Source organism: Microplitis demolitor, chromosome 7, assembly GCF_026212275.2.
Source record: "Microplitis demolitor isolate Queensland-Clemson2020A chromosome 7, iyMicDemo2.1a, whole genome shotgun sequence".
NCBI lineage: Eukaryota > Metazoa > Arthropoda > Insecta > Hymenoptera > Braconidae > Microplitis > Microplitis demolitor.
The window spans coordinates 6,028,238-6,049,979 of NC_068551.1; the positions used below are offsets into that span (position 1 = coordinate 6,028,238).

The window sequence follows — 21,742 nt, forward strand, 5'->3', positions numbered from 1 at the left end:
CGTATTTATTGCTGAGTCAGATCATTAAAATCATTGGAAAAATATATTTTTCACTAGAACAATACAATTTGTTGCTCATTAGTCCTGAGCCATGCTCATCAGTTATATAAACTAAATTGTTCAAATGTTTTATTTACTAGTTTAATTGTTTGTTTGATATTTTTATTGTTAATGAGATTATTGTCAAAATTTACATTTATAAGTTAGGCAAAGTAGAGTTTGATTTATTATCTATGTACGTAATAATATTTTAAAAATCGGGTCACTATCGACTCCCTCGTGCTTCTATACTAGACGAATAAAAATAAGAACAGATATAAATATATAAATATATATTAAAGACAAATATATCCTGACGTGATGAGTCTGAGTAAAAGTTATTGGGACATTTAAGTTTCCCCTTCGAGAAATGCTTAAGGATAGAAAGAGAATAAGTTTAGTATGGGCCCAGTAAATGTTAGATATCTTATTCTTCTTGTCCGATAAAAGCTATGACTTGCGTTAATCTCATCAATTTGTCTTGTATACAATATAAAGTCCTTTATTTTAAAACAGAATTTTTTATTTTTACAATTGTAAGTCGATACACAGTTAGAAATTTTGTGTTAAATTCAACACAATTCGTGTGTTGCAAACAGTCTACACAAATTTCTGTGTTAATTCGACATTGCATTTGTGTTGATCTTTAACACAAATTTTATGTTAAATAATTGAACACAAAATCTGTTATTTTGATAGAAAATTTTTGTAAATTTAACAGACTTTTCGTGTTAAAATTAACTAATAAATATAAGCACATAACCTAACCAACTCAGGTATACTGATCTAACCTTAGTACAACTTATGTCAATTTAGCAAACAATTAGTTCGATTTTCTGTGATTTTTCTAAAAATCGGAGCTATGAATTATCCTCCCGTAAAATGGGAATAGAAAAATCATTGAACCTGATCATAAAAATATTAAAGTTATCTATGATTATATTTAATTGTAAATCAATTAAAATCGAAGTTTCCTTGCAGACAATGCTGCTACAATGCTTTGTTTGGTTATGGTAATGAAGAAACGCGCGGGAGTGTTTAGGTAAACAACACAAATTTTGTGATAATTTTCGAATAACGCAAGAAATGTGTTCCATTCCAGATTTTCTAACCATTTAACAAAAAAAATCTGTAAAAGTAAAATAACACAGATGGCTTGTGTTAAATCAACAGATTCCTGAGTAAAAAATTAACACAAAAATTTAACGAAATAATTTTTCAACGCAAATACACAAAATTTCTATCTGTATATTCAACACAAAGTATGGCTTCGGAATAATTAAAGAAATAAAAATTTTAATTAATTTATATTTAAAGAATCAACGATCCAAAGAGATATAAAGTAAATTTGAAATAGTCGATTTTCATTCAGAAAATAAATTAAGTACCAAGTTATAAATGTTTTTTAATTAGCATAAATATTGTGTACCTGCAGATGGGAACATTTTTCGTGGAACGAAAATAAAAAAAGAAAATGAAGAGTAGTGAAATTACATGAATTTTTTAATTTTCGTTGCGCGGAAAACGTTCCGATCTTCAGGTACATTAAATATTTATATAAAAAATTGTTTATTTTTCTTTTTTTTTAACGCTAGTCTTTTCTCACTACAGACACATTTATTCATGAATTCATTTACATTTAGAGTATATCTTGAAGATTCACTTGCTAGATTTACATTACGTTATTTTCGTTCACGAATCTATTCCCAGATTTGCGTAATGGAAATTCATTCGATCAAATACCTCACTAGTAGCTACTGCTATCCTACTAACTGATACTTTTATAATGCAGCTTAAAAATTTCCAATTGACACTCGCAAAAATATTTTTTTTTTTTTATATAAATTATAAAAAAAGAAATACTGTTCTGATTGATTTCAAAAGCTTGACATTAAAATGGTAATAACTTGAAAACAATGCCAAATTTTAAAAACTTTGTGAGAGATAATTTGTAAGGAATAAAATTGTCTACAAAAAAAAAAAAAAAAAAAAAAAAAAATTCTATGATTTGTTGTGATAAGTGATAGTTTTGCCAGAAAAGTAAAAAATTTCGAAATTTACTATAAATTTGACTTCAAGCTCCAATAGCTTTTTAATAAATGAATTTATTAAAAAATGATAGAAGACTTTTTTTGTAAAGCGTTTAATTCCCTATGAAATTATATTCTGAGCTTATTTGTACGATGAGCCATTGTCGAGGTATAAAATTCAAAACTTAAAAAATTGTTTTTTCCATGTTATTTAAATGGGAAATAGCAAATTGCTATGAGTGACCTCTAAATATTAATATTGAGTTCATCTTTTAACAGGCGTTTTATTTCACCTCCCTGCAACTATTTAAAAAAATAGTTTCGAAAAGAAAAAAATATTGAAATTTCTTATGTAATGAGGGCTGAAATAGACCACCAAAACCGTTCATTAAATATAATTTATTAAGAAAGTTAAAGATAATAAAATTACGTTTTAAAGTTATATCGCAGCATACTATAAAAATGATTTTTTATATTATCAAAATACGATTGTTCTATAGTTATTTGCAAATATCACACGTGCAGCTTCGCACAACTTTGTTGTAAACACTAGCACATGAATCATGGGCCCAATTTTTACATTGCCCACATTGCGAATCCATGATTTTAAAGAATCCGAGTATAATTTGTCACAAAAAATACAAACCGTATCATTTAACGATTGTTTTGATTTGCTTTTTCCATTTCAATATCAAAGCCAAAATTTTTTGGAGGGCCCACTTTGCCCCTAATTTTCGATTTTTCAATTTTAATGAACGAAGCATAATGAAATGAAAATAAGTATCAAGGGTCTAAAAAGAAGTAAATGCGTAAAAAAAATTAATGATATTTTTATTATTTTCTTTAAGGGGCCTACTTTGCCCCTCCCCTATATATATATATATGCATAAATGTAATTGAAGTTTGTGAGGGGTGAATGGCTGCGTGGCAATGTGAAATGGCGTGACAGACAAAAATAGAAAGCTAAGAGGAATTTTGAGATATCGCGTGATGATCATTACATAGAGACTCTAACTTAAAACACTGTTGTATGTATATATATATATATATATATATATATATATATATATATATATATATATATCTATATATGTGTATAATTTGAAACTAAAATAATCCAGATTATTTTACAGTAATCAAGTTTACTCTCAGCTATGTAATCCCGTTACGAGTATCCAGTTTCTTGTGGTTATTATCAAAAAGCTTGTAATTTTGACTAGAATCTTCACGTGATATCTCTCTTCTTATATTACCATAGCATACGGTTTAAATAAATGAGATTGTTTAATAAATTTTATGAATTTATGTCTAAGCCGAGGTCAGTGGGATAAAAACCTGATGTTAACTCATTACATGCATTTTCTCGAAATTTATTCACAATTTTTTAACTAAAATGAAAGATAATTTATTTATTGCCTTATTAACTTGTTAAAATTATAAAAACTTTTTTATAAGATCATACTTTTAATTGTTTACTTTTTCAATTGTTTGAGTAAAGAAAAACTATTTTTTGAGTAATCAAATTTATTATTTAGTTTTCTTGGCTGCATAATTATTTTACGCCTTAACATATTTATAAAAAAAATTTCGCGCCATTTAAATTTAATGACAGAAAATATTATAAGTATCAATGCCTGTAAGTTTAAAAATATTTTATGATAATAAATTAATACTTAGTAATGTCAAGTCATTAGGCAACGTCAATTTATTTTTAACATTATGAATAAGTAAAATTTTATCATAAAAATCTAAATTTACCGTCGACTTGGCTCATAATCAGATAAACTTCTAGATTGAAGTAAAAAATGAAAACAAAAAAAGCTTAAGCATAAAATAATAGAAGTACGAAATCTAAAGCTGAGTTAAGAAGAAGGAGAATAAGAAGTTGAAGAAGATGAAAATGAAGAAGAAATATAAGAAAAAAAAAAAAAAGAAAATGAGCTTTCGTGGGTTTTCCATCCAATCCAGCCTCTTACCCTCATTTTCTCAGCTCTCATCCCACGGAAATTCCCGGGTATAGCAGACGGGAGCGATTCTGATCCACCCTCGTCCTTCGCTGGCTGGCTGACTCTCATGCTCTTATTGAGAATCGCAAGGATAGTAGGTAATACAAGTATAGGAATAGAGTAGAGAAAAGTCTACAGTAGTCTCAACAGAGAGTCTGGGGATAAAACTAAACGAATGTACGTACGAATACGAAGAGTCGAAGAGACGAGTATATATGCGAAGTAACGCCGTCAGGGTGGAATCCATTCCGAAATTGCAAACCATCCGCTTTCCCATCTCGTCCTTACTTGCTCTTCGTTGCACGACTTCCCTCAGGAAAAGCTACCCGACGGCTGCTTCGAATACTGATATCAAAGCTAAGTCCGTTCTCTCAACACCGAAAACTGAAAAATCCAATACAAAAAATATTAATAATTTATATTTTTTTTTTGAACGCGAAGCGGGCAAGTAGTGCTCTACTATTACCATAAAAAAAAACCGGGATCTACTCAGCTTAAATGATTTCCACCAACTTAAAGTTGCACTCATATAGTAAATAAAAATACACTAATGGCAAGAGGGCATTTGAATAAACGATTCTGACATAGTAATAAGTTGATTTATTTAGACTGTTATTAAACGAAAGATCACTCGCGATATCTCTTGAAAGACTTAATGAGTTATTTTGATTTTTTTTTATTAGCTTCGGATTTTAATTTTATGATACCCTTTCGACTATTACTATTGTAAACCGTCAGGTTTATTTATAACTAAATAACAACTCAGAAATAATAGGTCCAATTAATAACTAATCCGTAATTTTTTCACGACAAATATAGATACGGTTCTTCGACATCTCGATTGCACGCTTTTACTTGATCTCTTTTTCGTCGAATGTTAATATCAACAGTAGCGTGATAGTAGCCAAAAATAATATTTTAACTGAGTCAAAAGCTGGATGATATCTAAAAAAGCATTTTTAAAAAAAACTAATGTAATTAGGTTAGTTTGTTTTATTTAATTGATTGTTTTATTTAAACTATTTTTTTCGGGAGGTAAAAACAAAGATGCGGCTCGATAATAAATAAAAGTAAATTGATTGTTAAAAATATTACATGAGTGTTTGAGGTCTGAATTTTTGGATTTTGCACATTTCAAGCATGAAGCGCTAAGGGTGCTTTATGAACGGTTTGTTTTTAGACTATTGTACACACACAAAAATATTTCTACACTCTTAATTAGACCAGAATAGGTCAGATTGTATACTAGCATATAGGGATTTATTAAAGAATAATTTGAACTTAATATTAAGTCGATTCGTTAGTTCATTAGTTTAACATAAATTATTTTAACTCAAAAAACCAGTGATGTCAATTGTTACGTATGAAACTTCGTAAACACGATAACTCTCGATAGACACAATTAGTCGGCCTAACTTTTTTTTATAGACTTTGTATTTTTTATCAGAAGAACCCTATTTAAAATCACTACCTAAATCCTGTTAGTTTAATTGTAATTAATTAAAAACGTAAAACTGATTATTCACGAAAAATTTAGCTGCCATATTTATTTTTACTGTTGTTATTATTTTTATCATTTTTTCTCTCCATCAACTACTGGCAGCAGCACTAGCGTAACAGTATAAGTTTGAAAAAAAGAGCGACATCTAAGACAAAAAGGCGGGATATTTGAAAAAAATGTTAATGAAAAAATATTAAACTGAAAATAAGAAATAAAAAAATTAAATTGATAATTTATAAGTTGAATAAAAATTCATAATAACAAATAATAAATTAATATTATAAAATAAAAGTAATAATTGAAAATAAAATGAGCGATTGAGATGTGCACTTTGGGATTTTCCAACATTTCCTTGTCTTCGATTACTCTTATATCATATTTTTTTTTAAATCCTATGGATATGAAATAATTTTTACACTACAATCTTTTAAATTAATCAAGTATTGATAATCATAAAATTACCGAATTAGAAAAATATTCAAATAAATTTAAATAAAAATTTAAGAATAAATAAATAAATAAATAAATAGATAATATGTATTTTATTATTACAAATAAGTTTTTAGAGTTATGAATTTGTTAGACATCGATTAATAACCGATATTAACCCTTTCGTCAGGTTTTGTGGTTTGGAGTGAGTCGTCCTAAATGGGCCAAGAATTTATAAAAATTCTATCAATTTTGGCCCGCTACGTATTACACCCGACTTGCACACGAAAGGGTTAATTGTATAATTATTTTTTTATTTTTCAGGCATGTAACGAATTCACTACGCACGTTATGAATTTGCTGAGAGAACAGAGTCGTACAAGGCCAATCACACCCAAGGAAATTGAAAGAATGGTTCAAATTATTCATAAAAAGTTCTCAAGTATCCAGATGCAGCTCAAACAATCCACCTGCGAAGCTGTTATGATTTTAAGAAGTCGATTCCTTGATGCCAGGTTCGATTCAATATATTTTTTTTCTGATAGAAATTTTATTTTTGAAACGCTTCGCGTTTGAAATGCAAAAGTATTCTTCGTTGTAATTTTACATTTAATTATTAACAAATAAAAGCATATACTAAATTATTTTTCTAGACGTAAAAGACGGAACTTTAGTAAACAAGCATCTGAAATACTAAATGAATATTTTTACTCACACCTAAGTAATCCGTATCCGAGTGAAGAAGCTAAAGAAGAATTAGCGAGAAAGTGCGGTATCACTGTCAGTCAGGTATAATAATTTACTAAATTAAAAATTATTATTAACTTATGAGTTATTGGAATTAATTACTAATTAATAAATTAATTACTAAGGTATCCAATTGGTTTGGCAACAAGAGAATACGTTACAAGAAAAATATCGGCAAAGCACAAGAGGAAGCAAATTTATACGCCGCTAAAAAAGCTGCAGGTAAGTTCAATTTGTGAATTATATTTCTAAAGATTTAAGGGGTAGGATTTTTTTTTCTCATCTTAGATCATTTTTTTTTTCTTTTTATTCAGACTACAAATCTTTCTTTTTATTTCAATCTCGCGTTTGTATGAAATAAACACTCAGGAAAAAATTACTTAGATCTAATTTTTTTATTATTTAGATCTATATAGATCCGCGAAGATCAATGTGGATCAAACTTAAATAAAGAAAATTATCACCGTGAGGATTCGGAATTTTGATTTCAAAAAAGAAATTTCGGGACCTTATGAAAATAAATATTTTTTTTTATTTTAGATCCGAGGAAATTTCGATAGATTTATTGATTTCAATAGGGATTGAAAATTATAAAAACATTAGGGGAACAGGGAGCAAAATGGGGTACCCCGAAAATTTTATAAAAAAAATTTTTTTTTTTATAATTTTTTAAGCATTAAAAAATCATTTTTGTAAATATAATAGAGCATTATTTTGAATTTTTTTGTTAAACTTTTTCAAAAATCGAGTTTCAGCCGAAAAATATTAATGACTTTTGTTTTATGATAAAAACTATTAAAAATTTTTTTTTCTTCCTTTATGTAAATTCCTTCCAAGAAATTTTAATTTAATCAAATTTATTTAATCTCTAGAAATTTTTTTTTTCACCTTTTTTTAGGGGAAACCCTATTTTGCCCAGAAATAATGAAAATTGTTTCTACAGTGGACTCTGGATAAGTCGAACCTTGTTAAGTCAAAATTCTCAGTAAATCGAAAAAAATTTGTATTCCCTTCCGCTGAACTCTTAAATACGCGATATCTCGAATTATTTAGACTCTGTAACTCGAACTTAGTATCTTTTCCCTTTCAGTATTGATAAGGCATGTTTATACTCCATAACTCGAATTTTAAAAGTGAAATTCTATAAGACGAAGTTAGTAAAATATAAAGACGTTTTTCTCCAAACTGTCCAAGCTTATAGCATTCAAATCTAAATTCCTATAGGAATATTCAATGCTTCTTATATTCTTGTTTGTAATGTATATTTTCTCTCTAAGTTATTTTCTTGCAAAGTTGTTGCTTTTAATCAGTTTGTATTTAGACATCATGAGTGCTAAACGAAAAATAACAACTTTAACTTTACAAGAAAAGTTCAATGTTATTAACGCGGTAAAAATTGGGATGAAAAAAAAGATGTAGCAGCTCAATACAGACTACCTGCCAGTACTTTATCAACCATAATTAAAATAAATATACTTTATATAACAGAAATCAATTTTTTTCTTAATTTTTGGTCTCATCTACTTGCAAATTTCTTACATCTTGTTAAGTCGAAAACTCGTTATCTCGAAGTTTTTATCAATTTCCTTGAAATTTGAGTTATTGAGAGTCCACTGTATTTACTTTAAATATCATTAAAAAAAAATGTACCTGAAGATCAGAATGTTTTTCGCGCAACGAAATTGAAAAAAATGTATGTAATTCGAATGCTTAAGAGGTAGTTGGGGGTGGCCTGCAATTTTTGACTGACATTTTGTTTTTTTATTTTTGTTCCGCGAAAAACGTTCCGATCTTCAAGTACATAAAAAAATATTTCGGTCCCCGAAAATTTAGTATTGCCTCAAGTACCCCTTCCCCCCTCCCCCATACCCAAGTTAATTTAATGAAATTTTATGATAGTAAAGTTAGCCGATGTCTAATAATTTTTGAATTATTTTAAAAACGATGATTTATAAAACAAAAAAATTGCACCTATAGTTTTTTAAATTATCTACATGCGCATATTTTTATTTTTTTTTTTCGTCATTGATTTGTTGAAAAAAAAAAAAATCCGAAAATTGTTAATTGTCTGTTAACTTCAAGATCATGAAATTTCATGAGATCTGAATAATATATTTCCGGGTATGAATAAAATTAAAAAACTATATATTTTAGTTGTTATATATTTTTATCTGGTATCTTTTGTCGGATATTATGTGAAAGGTAGTCCAGCCTAGCAACACTGGATAGAATCGATAGCACCAGCAGAAATCGTGTCACAGCAGCGACTCTCATTACTATAAATCATTTGGCAAGTGAGTTACCGCTCATTGTGTGCCTTCTCTTTTTATTTAGCATTTGGCTGTTTCATACTCTGTGTACCCGTCGCCGCCGCCGGGCTCTTGTTATTCCAACTGTCAATAAATCAACAAAAATAAAATTAACATTCACATATTAAATTATATGACCGTATTAATATTTAAAAATTCCCTTCTCTTTACAATAAAAAAAATTATTCTATTTAATAGTAAGGAGAAAAAAATGAAAAGAAAGATTTGTATGTTATCAGTTATTAGTTACTAGTGATAAAATCCTTGTAGATTGTAAATAAAAAAATTATTAGAGTTAGCTACCCCTCGATCGTTTGTAAGCACCGCGATTGTTTCTACAGCAGCTTTTGCAGGAGCGTCGCCGTACAGTATGGGCGGCGCCAGCCAGGGTACATCCACGCCGATGATGTCTCCGGCGCCACCGGGTGGCCCTCAGGACATGGCAGGATACGGAATGGGAATAAACGGAAGTGACTATGGTTCCCAACCCTACAATGACGGTTCAATGGGCTATGATCCAATGCATCAGGTAACATTACGTTATTTTCGTTATTTATAAATTTATAAATTTTACATAAACAAAATTATATATATATATATATATATATATATTAGGGTCGTCCAAAAAAAACCGACTATTTTTTTTTTTCGAGTCTCTTATGAAAATTTGTTGGCTTACGATGTTTTAAAAAGCCTTTCCAAAAATCAGCTCGATAAAAAATTTTCAAGAGGTCACTAACGAATTTTGAAAATATCACAAATGATTGAAATTCGGATTTTTTACTTCTAAATTTTTTCTTTCTTGCGGCAGCAATAGTTTATATTTGTAAAATCATGGAGGGTCTTCTTAACACATCGTAAACTAACAAAGTTTCATAAGAGACTCGAAAAAGAAATAGTCGGTTTTTTTGGGCCACCCTAATATATATATATATATATTTATATTTAATTTCTCTATATATATTTATAGTAATTAATAAGAATTTATAAATATAAATGAACTAGTGTGACGTCAATAAATTAAACAACAAAAAAAAAAGTAATTATGTAGTTCTGTGACGTTATTTATTTTTTTAATCGTAAAAAATATTATTTGATATTTTTTAATTTTGAGTTTCATGTTCTCATTTGCAGAATTTTTCCATAAATTACTTCATTTATCATGCACGTTATCGAACAAAGTTACATAATAGAAATCGATGAGCATATAAATTGTAAAAACAAAAATATTCATTTTATTGATTTAAAAAATTATTTATGCACTGAAGTAATAACATATTAAATGGCAATAAAATGTATTTATATTTAATATCTTGTGAGCTTGAGTTTAGTTCAAATCGGCATTAATAAAATAAATCAGTATTTATTTTTGCTGCGATATTCAATTAAACTTATTAATTATTTGATTAAAATTATTTTTTTATCACAGTTATTTACAATCATATATATTTTTGACAGTACATTCTATACAAATTATTTGAAAAATTTTCGTATCATTAAAAGAAATAAATTTTATAAAAAAATATTGAGACTACATTTTAAAAAATTTTCTCATTGGAATGATTTCTGTTGTAAAGTATTCGAATTTTTTTATTTATTTGCAAATGCGCAAATGAGAAAATAAAAACAAAAAAATTTTATTATCCTGAGTAATTAACCAGAACCGCATAATTACCAAAAAAAAAATATTTAAAGTACTAGATAAAAAAAAAAATAAAAACATTGAAAGTCAAACGATAAATATTTAATATTAAAAGTTTAATTTTTTATGTGACACTATTTCAATAGACGCATGTGCATCCTTTTTATCCTTCCTGCACGAGTATGTACATATACAGTTACTGCATTTGTAGTGTATCTTTGAGTAGTATTACTTTGGGGATTAAAGTCGTATGTTGTATTTGTCTATTTTCTATCTTTGTTTATATATTTATATAAATATACATGAGCGTGTGCGTGTATGTGTGAATAAGTGGATAGGTAGATAGGTAGATATAGAAGTACAACGTGACAAAGGTAGGATATTTGTACGTGAGTCATGTTGGTGTATATGAAAAGCGAAATAGTATAGAGTGTATTGTTGATGATGATAACATGTGTGTGTGTGCGTATGTGTGTGTATTGGTGAATAATATCAACACGGGGTGTATTGTTGGTAGCGTCATAAAGATGGGCTTAGCAAGACTGCAGAGTAAAGAGAGGAGGGAAAGGTAGTAGGAGAGAAAGAGAAAAAATATGAGGATGAGAATGAGGGTGAGGGTGCGAGTGAGTCAGGGAGAGAATGGAATTGGGGGTTGGGGTAAAAATTGTAGAGAAAGTTACTGTACTAGCTACTTGCTACTGTATACTACCTATTATATACTATCCTATTCGCTGTGTACCACTGCCAGCCAACGTAACAACAACCCACTGGGTTGCTTAGTATGCATTGAACTTGCAAACTCACTTTTTAGACCAGGTATATACGTTTTGAGCTTTTATACTACGCTATCGAAGCCACGAGTATTCTCAAGTTGTTTTATATAACAATATACTACTGTCTTAATAAGATTTTTATTTCTTATTTATTTATTTTAACGATTTTTATTACAAGTTGAAATTTTTTTTTATCACGCGTTTTAACCTAAGGAAAATTAAACAAACGGATGTTGAATTTAAATATGATTGCATGAGTTTCAATTACTTTTTATAAAAAAAATTTAAATTACTTAGTTAACTAACTTCTAACATTCGAGTAACAAACCGCTTTGTATTTTTTAAATAATAATAATAATAATAAAATAATAATAATTTAAATCGTGTTAATTTGCCTCTAACAATAAACAATGAACTGTGTTTGTTGCAACGGAGACAAAAACATTAATCACTTAACTCTCAACTGAACCCATTTAAATATTCAATTTTTTTTTTTTTTATCAATTGTAACAAAGAAATTAAAGAGAGTTTGGAAATCGATATATTTAGTAGCAAATTGTCTCGATTCTTTTAAATATGTGTATGTTTGAATCGAATATTTTTTTTAACGACAGCATCTAATGCTCAATATTAGAGAAATTTATCCCTTAGAAAAAAAAAAAAAACAATAATTTTATAGTAGAGTTTAACGAAAAATATATGACTGATAAAGTATTTAAACAAAATTTTAATTTTAAAATTACGTGCAATTTAAAATTATTTGTAACCAATGTAGTGAAAGTAAATAACTTTTTTTTCATATTTGAATATATGTCTTATACCCGGGTCAAAAACAAAACTTTATTTAAAGTTGGTTTACCAAGTCAAAATTTAGAGCCATTTTTTACAAGACAAACTCGACTTTTTTACGGAGATATGAAATACATTGAGTTTTTATCTTGGTTTAGATTCGACTGACTTACTTAGTCACTATTTAAGACAAAAAAGTAAAAATCAAGTCGAAATTGACCGTTTAGAGTTATTCGATTTAAATTATAAGGCCAAAAAGTTTAAACTAAAAAAAAACGCTAAAATCACAGTTTTCGACTTGGTTCAATAAGTCAAAAGTAAGATGAATGACTGTTGTACTCAAAGTGAAGACGAATAAGTTCAACCTAAGATCAAAAAAGCTCTAAAAGTCGACAAAATAGTAGTTTATCTATTGAGTGCGATTGTGTTCAAAACGCAAGGTGTGAAGATTGGTGCCCGAGCCGAAGGCAAGAGTACCAACACACGAGGGTCTTAGACTCGATTGTACTAGATAAATACATACGATTGTACTAGATAAAATACATTAGTTTTTGTGACAGATATTTGAAATTTACTACATTTAGTGCCTATAAATGGCAGGTTATAAATCTGCGTTTATTTATTTGGTAAGATTGTTTTGGGTATTCGTTAAAAATGAGATAGAAATCGGTAATCGTACGAATTAATATGGTAATAAATTTTGTCACAAGATGGCTCGTTGAGTTACTTCGATATTTTTTGGTCGTTTGCTATCGCAAATGTAACCAACAAATATTTTTTGATCCGATGATGACGTCACTATTAGAACGATTGGGTATCTTTTACAAGCTGTGTCTAATCTAATATTTTTGGCTGCCGGTTATAGGCGCTAAATGTCGTACATTTCAAGTGTCTGTCACAAAAATTTAATTTACGTCGAAAAAGTCGAGATCTTATTGGAAAATCGTTGGAAATTCGATAACTTAAAAAGAAAATAAGGTGAAGTGAGTCTGAATCAAGTTTTATTTTTGACCCAGGATAGAAAATTTACTTTTTTGTCATATCAACCGCGGAAGTTGAATTTTTGAGTAACATGCAAAGGGCGCAAACTATACGATTTCTGGCCATCTATAGTTTAGTTAACTTTCCTCGAACTAGTATCGAAAAGTAACTCCTCTCTCTCTCTCTATCTGTCTCTACATTCCTACACGACTACTACAATACGCTATAGATGAGTCAAATTATTTTTTAATTCGACAAACGTCCGCTAGGTAGAACTTTCAAATTAACTAAGGAGTAATTAAAAATTTTTGACTGTTTCTCTCGCAAATTCAACTTCCACCGTCGATATGACAAAAAATTTTTTTCGATACTTTATGCTCAAAGGTAGGAACCCTGACAAACTTGAGGTGCAGGCACGCGTTTGAGGCTATGGATACATTCTTATCAAGACCTCGTACTATATCCGGTCTTGCTAAGAATGCGTCCATAGCCTCAAACTCGTGACGTCACTTCAAGCCGTCAGAATCCCTACCGTTCCGCATACGTATCGAAAATAACTATTTACGTTGTGCGTAAAAGTAAATTATACAGTTTAGTCAACACAGTGTAAATCGCGCCACCCAACGCTCGAATATTGAACTTTAGATGTCTGAATTAAAAAGAACATACTTTAATCTTAAAAATTTTATAACTGAGACAACTTTTCCTCACTCATTCCTACAAAATGTCCAGGCTATTAATTTAAAATTAAAAAAAATTTTGCTTAATTAAAATAAATATTAACAAAGACAGTATATTGTCACAAGCACAGTTCGCACAATTTAATATATACACATCACGGTTTAACCTTTTCTTCACAAAAACAATTGATTTTAATATTAAATTGTATTTATATTGAACATTGAAACAAACCCGTTGCCTTTTAAAACCTCATAGCACTTGACGTAACTAAAAGAAATAATTAATTACGGTGTTGATTAAGTAAAAGTAAAAATTTTTTAAGTGTAAAATCGGTATCGTGTTCTTTTACAGTGACTTACTGAGGTGTAATCTGTTGTAATTCATCGGACAGAAGAACCAGATCGTGGACACACGTCTTTCATATCTCTGTCTCCGTTGCAACAAGTACGATCTACTCGAGAATAGCCAGAATATATGTCACGTTATATATAAATATATACAGATATATATTTATATATATCTAAAATAAATTAATTTAATTATCTTCATTTAACCAACAGTCATTACGTAAATTTTAAATCGGGTTGTATGAATTAAACTTCTTGTAAAAAAATTTTTATACGGTTTGAAATTAAAGTCTAGTGCAATACGTGGTTGAAAAATTTATTTTTATTTAGGCTTTAATTCCTATAGTTTGTTATTATTATTATTATTATTATTTTATTACTTAATGATATTAAAAATTTTATTTTAAGAGTGCAATAAGAATTATGTAGATTTAGTTATTAAATGTAGATAATAAAAGTATAGAAAAAAAAATAAAAATAAAATTAGGATATTAAATAAATGAATAAAATTTAATTATTTAATTTATAAGATTACTCGATGCGTAGAGCTTTAGGCTGTTGATAAACTTTTAACTCGTGTGACAATTAAATAGTGTAATTTTCTGGCGCATATGCTATCAAATATTGAGTGTGAGAAGTTCTATTAAAAATTTAATATAAATATAAATATAAAATGGAAAAAAAATTTTTTTAAAATATAAAAAAAAAAGAAAATTTTTATATACATATTTATAGATAAAAGAAATAAGTGGGAAAGTATTTTTTTAAACGTATCTGGCATAGTCGACGCATGCTGAAACTATCGCTCTTGGCTTACGAACATTATCATTGTTATTTTTTTTTTTTTTCAATGCTAAATTCATGCCGATCGCTAGCAATCGCTAGAATTACGTTAAATGTTTACATATTGTCATTATTACATATTCCATTATTGATAAAAAAAATAATGAAAGAAAAAATTTTGACTTTATATGATAAAAAATGATCAGATGTCGTTTTTATGTTGTATATGATTTTATATGATAATATTGCGAAGCTGTCACATATAGATGCACGTAAAAATATATGATCAATTATAAATAAATATATGTGATTATAAATGACTTATCATGTCATATTATAAAAGTCACATTATCATATATACATAATTATGTATGGATTGGTACGACAAATTTTGTATATGATTCTATTATATGTCACGAAGTCATCATATATAAACTCATAGAAACATATATAATCAGATATAAATTATTGTATATAAACACATGTGATTTTCAATTTACTAATATCGTTTTTGTATATAAATAGTTATTTAATATTTATAATACACAAGAATAAAACCACATATAATCATATATTTTTTTTTATATCGTCATATTAGAATTTTTAAATAGACACTACAACATACGATCTTATATTATTGTATAATCATCAATTATAAAATAATGGAATCATATAAGATCAGATACACATTTTTGTATATGAACATATATGATTTATAATTTACTAATTTCGTTTTCATATATAAATAATTATTTATGATACTTATAATACACAAGGATTAAATCACATATAATCATATATTATTTTTTATATCGTCATATAAGAATTTTTAAATAGACACTACAACATACGATCTTATATTATAAAATCATCATTCATATATGAATAGAATCATATAAGATCAGATACACATTTTCGTATGTGAACATATATGATTTATAATTTCCTAATTTTGTTTTCATATATAAATAATTATTTGTGATATTTATAATACACAAGGATGAAATCACATATAATCATATATTTTTTTTTATATCGTAATATAAGAATTTTTAAATAGACACTACAACATACGATCTTATATTATTATAAACTCATCGTTCATATATAAATGGAATCATATATAAACATATATGTTACATTGATTTTAAATATCTTATATAAAACTTGTTTATAAATATATACTAGTTTTTACATATATAGTTAGAATCACATAAGTCACATATGATCATATATTGTTATATATGATCATATAAGTCATATATATTGACAGAAAATTTTCAAAATATTTATAAATGTGAAAATTATTTTCACATGATATTTTTTTCACTATAAATTGTTATGACTGCATATATAATCACATATCTGATCATTTTAATAATTAAATTCTGTCTTAGCATGATTGCATGCAAAAAAAAGTTTTTCTCGTTTCCATTTAATTCACATCACGCGACGGTCTAAATTTAATCTGTTTATCTATTTAAATAATTTTCTATTTAATTGTTTTCTGTTTGTTTTTAAATTTAACTGGGATAATTCTGATAAACATTTAATTTATTGTGAATACTTTTGTTACTGTTATTATTATTATTATTTGAATTATTTTTAATTTGTTCTGCTGTTGGGATTTAATAATGGGCTAAATTTAAATTAAAAAAATAAATAAAATTGACAATTGAAAAAGAAAAAAAAAAAAAATACAATGATGACACGCAGGGCAAGGGATTGGCTGCGGGGCCTGGATGGATGCACCGTGAAGCCATGCCTGAGTTTCCGCCGCTCCACGATTCAGCGGATTCGGATTCTGATTCTCGAGACAATGAAAAACGACCACGGGTTTAGGTGTATGTGCTGAAATAACGCGATGAATTTTCCAATCTAATTTACTGTATAATAGAAAAAAAGTAAAAAAAAAACAAACAAACAAATCTTTACACACACACACGAATAAAAACAATTATAAGTTACTATAATAATAAAAATTGTAATAATTACAATAACTAAAAAATTGAAATAGAACGAATGTGAGAAAGTACGTGAGAACGCTTGTGTACGAGATCAAAAAACTAAAAATAAATGATCATAGTGTAAATTTAAATATACAAATTATAAAAATGCACTTAATCGTACATACACTTGCTACAGAAAATAATATCAATGATTTAATATTATTCTCATTATCATTGTTAACGTGAAATTATACAAAATTCACCTTTAAAATGTTGCTCATTATCAAATGATTTTATCATTTATTTTTTTTCTTTTAATCGTTTAAAATCAATATTAATTATATTGGTTTGTATTGACAACATTTATAATTTCCAAATACAAAAAAAAAAAAAACAATTTGTATACGATAAAAAAAAAAAAAGAAAAAAATAGTTATAAGCAATATTTTAAAAATTAACATATATACATATGTGTGGGTGATGATATTTCTTCAGTGGAATTTTCTTTTCTTCAGTAAAAATTATGTATATATACGCATACATTTTCGATTGTTTTATAAACTTTTGGAAACATGAGCAGATTTAAATCTTACAAAATTTTTAAAAACAAAATTTATCAAAATTACGTATTTTGTTGTTTATTTCATTACAAATCTTTTGGTTGAAAATCATTTAAATAATTAAAGAATTATTAATATTAGGTGATAAACAAGATTTAAAAATAAAAAATGTATTCAGAAAGTGTCAGATCATGAAAAAATTAAAAACTATTCAAAGTAATTTTTTATTTAGAACCACTCATTATTTATATCAATATTTCAGTATAAACATCAATGTAAGCTATACTTTTATTACATTTTAAACAATTTGCGATGAAAGTGCTATAAATTAAAACAATTTTGATAATTTTTCTGTCAAAAATATTGAGTGTTCTGTCAAAACAGTCAATACTTCAAAGAACTTTTTAAAACATCAAAAATTTATTGGAGAAAAAATTTTTTACACTGTAATATATATATATATTACTTTTCCGTCCTCATGTCATGCGTTTATTTACTTTTCTCATAATCACATTCGCTAAAAAATTTAATTATCATTATTATATTTTAAATTTACATTATAATCGATTTTTAAAAATATTATCATTATTTTTATTTCTTTCAATTATTAATTGGTGTGTTTAGTTAGTTGAAATGCTTATTATCATTATTATTAACAATATCTCACGTATCGAGTTTAATATTTAAGTTATAATGTCAACTTACTTTCAATTTAATAACTTAATATATGTCTTAGAATCAATGAAAAATTTTACGATCCTGAAGTTATCAGACAATTAAAAATTTTCAGATTTTTTTTAGCAAATTAATTACAAAAACAAAAAAAAAATATGCGCATGGAGAAAATTAAAAAATTTCTAGGTGGAATTTTTCAAATATTTTTTTTTTATTAAATATTGTTTCTTAAAAGAATTCAGAAATTAATTTTTTAATATTTAATAATTAATATATAAATATCGACTAACTTCAGTACCATAAAATTTCAAATTTAATTTAAGTTACTATTCAATTTTCATTTTCTTTATTATTATTATTATTAACATTAAGTTGAAAAATTGTATATGCATGCTCCTTATATTAAAATGTAAGCAGGCATTTGTAGCACGTGGCGGCTTTTGATCTATTATTATTATTTATTTATAATTATTATTCTTTAATTACCAACACCAATTATTTAATTATTTGCGACTTAAAAATCATTTTCACATTTATTTTGCATCTATCACACTATTATCAGTAGATGTCATGTTTGTTACTTTTTATATAAATTCCACATACATGCATATATGTATATATGTATTTTATATGTACATACATATTAAACATTTTGTTATAACAGAATAATAAGAATAAATTTAATAATAATAATTATCAAAAGAGCAACATTTGAATATTTAAATTTGTAAAGGGTATTTTTTAAAATTTCATTTGCGTTATCAATAAATAATTTCTTATTTTAATTTTTTTTTTTTTTTTTGTTATAGTTTTTTATAAATTAAAAAAAAATTCACCTTATAAATTACACTGAATTATCAACTGATAATTAATTACACAATAATTAATTAATTATTTTATCAAAAGATTAAAGTGTCATTATATAAATTGCACTACTAATTTCAAAAAGACATATTTCCATACGCCTTTTTGGCTTCAGAAAAAATCTTTAAAGCCAAACGGACATCCTGTTTAAAAAAAATTCATTTTCAAAACATTCCTGACAGTGACCTTTAAAATTGAGACAATTCTGAACTTAGAGTTGAACATTTTTGGAACTTTAAATAAATACAAGTGTGAAAAATTTTCAATGCGTCGACTTTTCTTGCGAGTTTCTACTTTTTTTTTTGAAAATTTTTAAGCAAAAATTTGAATTGACAATTTTATGATTATACTAAATTCATGAAAACTTTAAAATTATTTCCAAATACTCGTTTTTTGGACTATTCAAATCAAATTATTTTTGCTCAAAAAACAAAAAAAGCGCACAGGAAAAGTCTATAGCAGTTTAAAATTTCTCACTTTCTGATTTTTTTAGTTCCAAAAATGTTCATCTTAAAGTTCAGAATTTTCTCAAATTTGAAAGTTCACTTTCATGAACGTTTTTTGAACATTTTTGAAACGATTTTTTTTACACGGAGTAGCTAAAAATAAAATTATACCCCTTGCGGTTTCCAAATTTTTTGTTTCCAATTTTCAGCTTTTGAATAAGTCTACAATATGATTAGCAATTAAAATAAAATTATACGCCCTTTTGATTTTAAACTCAATGACTAAAGCCAAAAGGACGTATGAAAATATGTCCCTTTGAAATTTGTGACGTGAAATAATTCAGTGTAATTTGTATTTAAATTAATTAGTATTAAAAATAAATAACACAATTTTTCTTGAGCAAGTAAAAAAAAAAAAATGGGGCTCGATGGCCAATAATCTGCTTTCAGGAGCTGTCGCCTTGAAATCCTTAGAAGATACTTGAAGCATACTAATTAAAAGCAAAACAATAACAATAAACAAAGAAAATCTCAACTTAACTAAATTAAAATTTAAATTAAAAAAACTAAATATTTTTTTTTTTTTTAAACAATTCGATCACCCTAACTGTGATCCACAAGTTCACTTGATAAATGAACAAATACGAACTAAGATCGATATTAAATCCATAAGAATAATAATAATAATAATAATAATAATAATAAATTATTATTTATCTCTCAATAAATGCAAGGAGCGTTGATCAGTACTTTTAATTTATCTCAATAATAAACGATTAAATTTTTGAAAATATCGGAAATATTTTTTATTAATAATTAAATAAATTCTCCTTGTACTCTATCGCCTTTTTCAATTATCCCTCAACAAACGTTTTAATAAAATTACATACGAATAAAAAATAAAAAATTTAAAAAAAATAAATAATTTAAAAGAGGGAAACGAAGCAATGGTCCTTCGACACAACACTGATGTATACGATTTTTCAACATGAAAATATTATATAATGTAGCTATATATATATTATAAATATATAAATATATATAGAAAAATAATGAAATAATTAAAAAAAAAAAAATTAAAATATAAAATAGTATGTAGGTTTAAATTATACCAGCTAAGATCACTTGCTTTTTATCACTCCTATCAATTTGTTTTTTTTTTTTTTGTTTTTTTATATTTATATATGTGTATAGGGCATTACATACATTGTAAAAAATGAAGGGAATGAATACGCATTTAATCTGGAGTCAATGCGGAGCAGATGACTGCTTATTTAATTAATCTCCTAGGGGTAAAGTTTACTCCGAAGGAGAGTTTATTTTAATATTAAAACTCCGCATCGAAGTCAATGCGGATTGAAATGAAATCTAGATCACTTCGATGAAAAGACAAACTCTATTCACTCCGTATGCCAAGTGATTTTTTGTAAAAATTCCGAAACTCCGAAAAGCGGAGTGAATTCGGATTCAAATAAAATCCGTAATCACTCCCGACTTTTTTACAGTGTATTAAATCGAAAGATTTTGTACCTTTAGGTTCTTAATGTTTGAAAAATTATTATTTTGTGTTATCCGGTGAATAAAATTTTTCATGGTTTTTCAAAATATTTTTTAATGGCTCACTACAAAATATATACTAACATACTAATTTGAATTTTTTTTTTGAATGTCAGATTTTTCCATTTTAACTAAAAAATCTCATACGATTATGTTAGTATTTTTTTTTTATTTTGTACTCAAATTTTTTGAAATAAATGGCATGTTTAATTTTCAAAAAATGTATATACTAACATGCAGGTAATATCAAATTTTGAGTATAAATTTCATTATATGAACCAATAATTTGTCATACTTTTTTAAAAATCTATAAAAATTGAAACAAAAAATTTTTCAAATATTTGAAAATTTTTGGATATTTTTAACATCCTTTCAGATAATTATTTACAAGTAATTAAAAGATTAATTAGTCATTTTGTTCGGTAGAAATTCAAATAGTAGGAAAAGAATTTTTTTTAATTTGAAAAAAAAAAAAAAAAAAAAAAAGATATTAAGAATTTCTGGTTCATTATGAATTTCACAGTCATATTGTAAAGTTGTGAGCATTCATATAAATTTTTAAAAAAATTGAACATTACTTTCATTTAAAAAAAAAAAAATCAGTGTCTTGAACTATTCAATAAAAAATTTTGAA

At 26.5% G+C, this 21,742-nt stretch overlaps 1 protein-coding gene across 5 annotated transcripts in view; it reads left to right on the plus strand.

Annotated features, from left to right (window-relative positions):
• LOC103570085 (homeobox protein extradenticle) overlaps positions 1-21,534 on the plus strand; it is a 62,414-nt gene extending 40,880 nt beyond the window's left edge. The window contains exons 4-8 of one of the 5 annotated variants that reach the window (XM_008547685.3): positions 6,330-6,520; positions 6,659-6,794; positions 6,878-6,974; positions 9,403-9,590; positions 16,774-18,080. In XM_008547685.3, coding sequence (XP_008545907.1) covers positions 6,330-6,520; positions 6,659-6,794; positions 6,878-6,974; positions 9,403-9,590; positions 16,774-16,899 — 738 coding nt within the window. In that variant the 3' untranslated portion in view covers positions 16,900-18,080. Of the gene's footprint in view, positions 1-6,329; positions 6,521-6,658; positions 6,795-6,877; positions 6,975-9,402; positions 9,591-14,278; positions 15,547-16,773; positions 18,081-20,001 lie in introns of those variants that run through there. The other 4 variants (XM_008547686.3, XM_008547688.3, XM_008547689.2 and 1 more) reach the window with 4 other exon arrangements.
• The last annotated feature ends 208 nt before the right edge of the window (positions 21,535-21,742 follow it).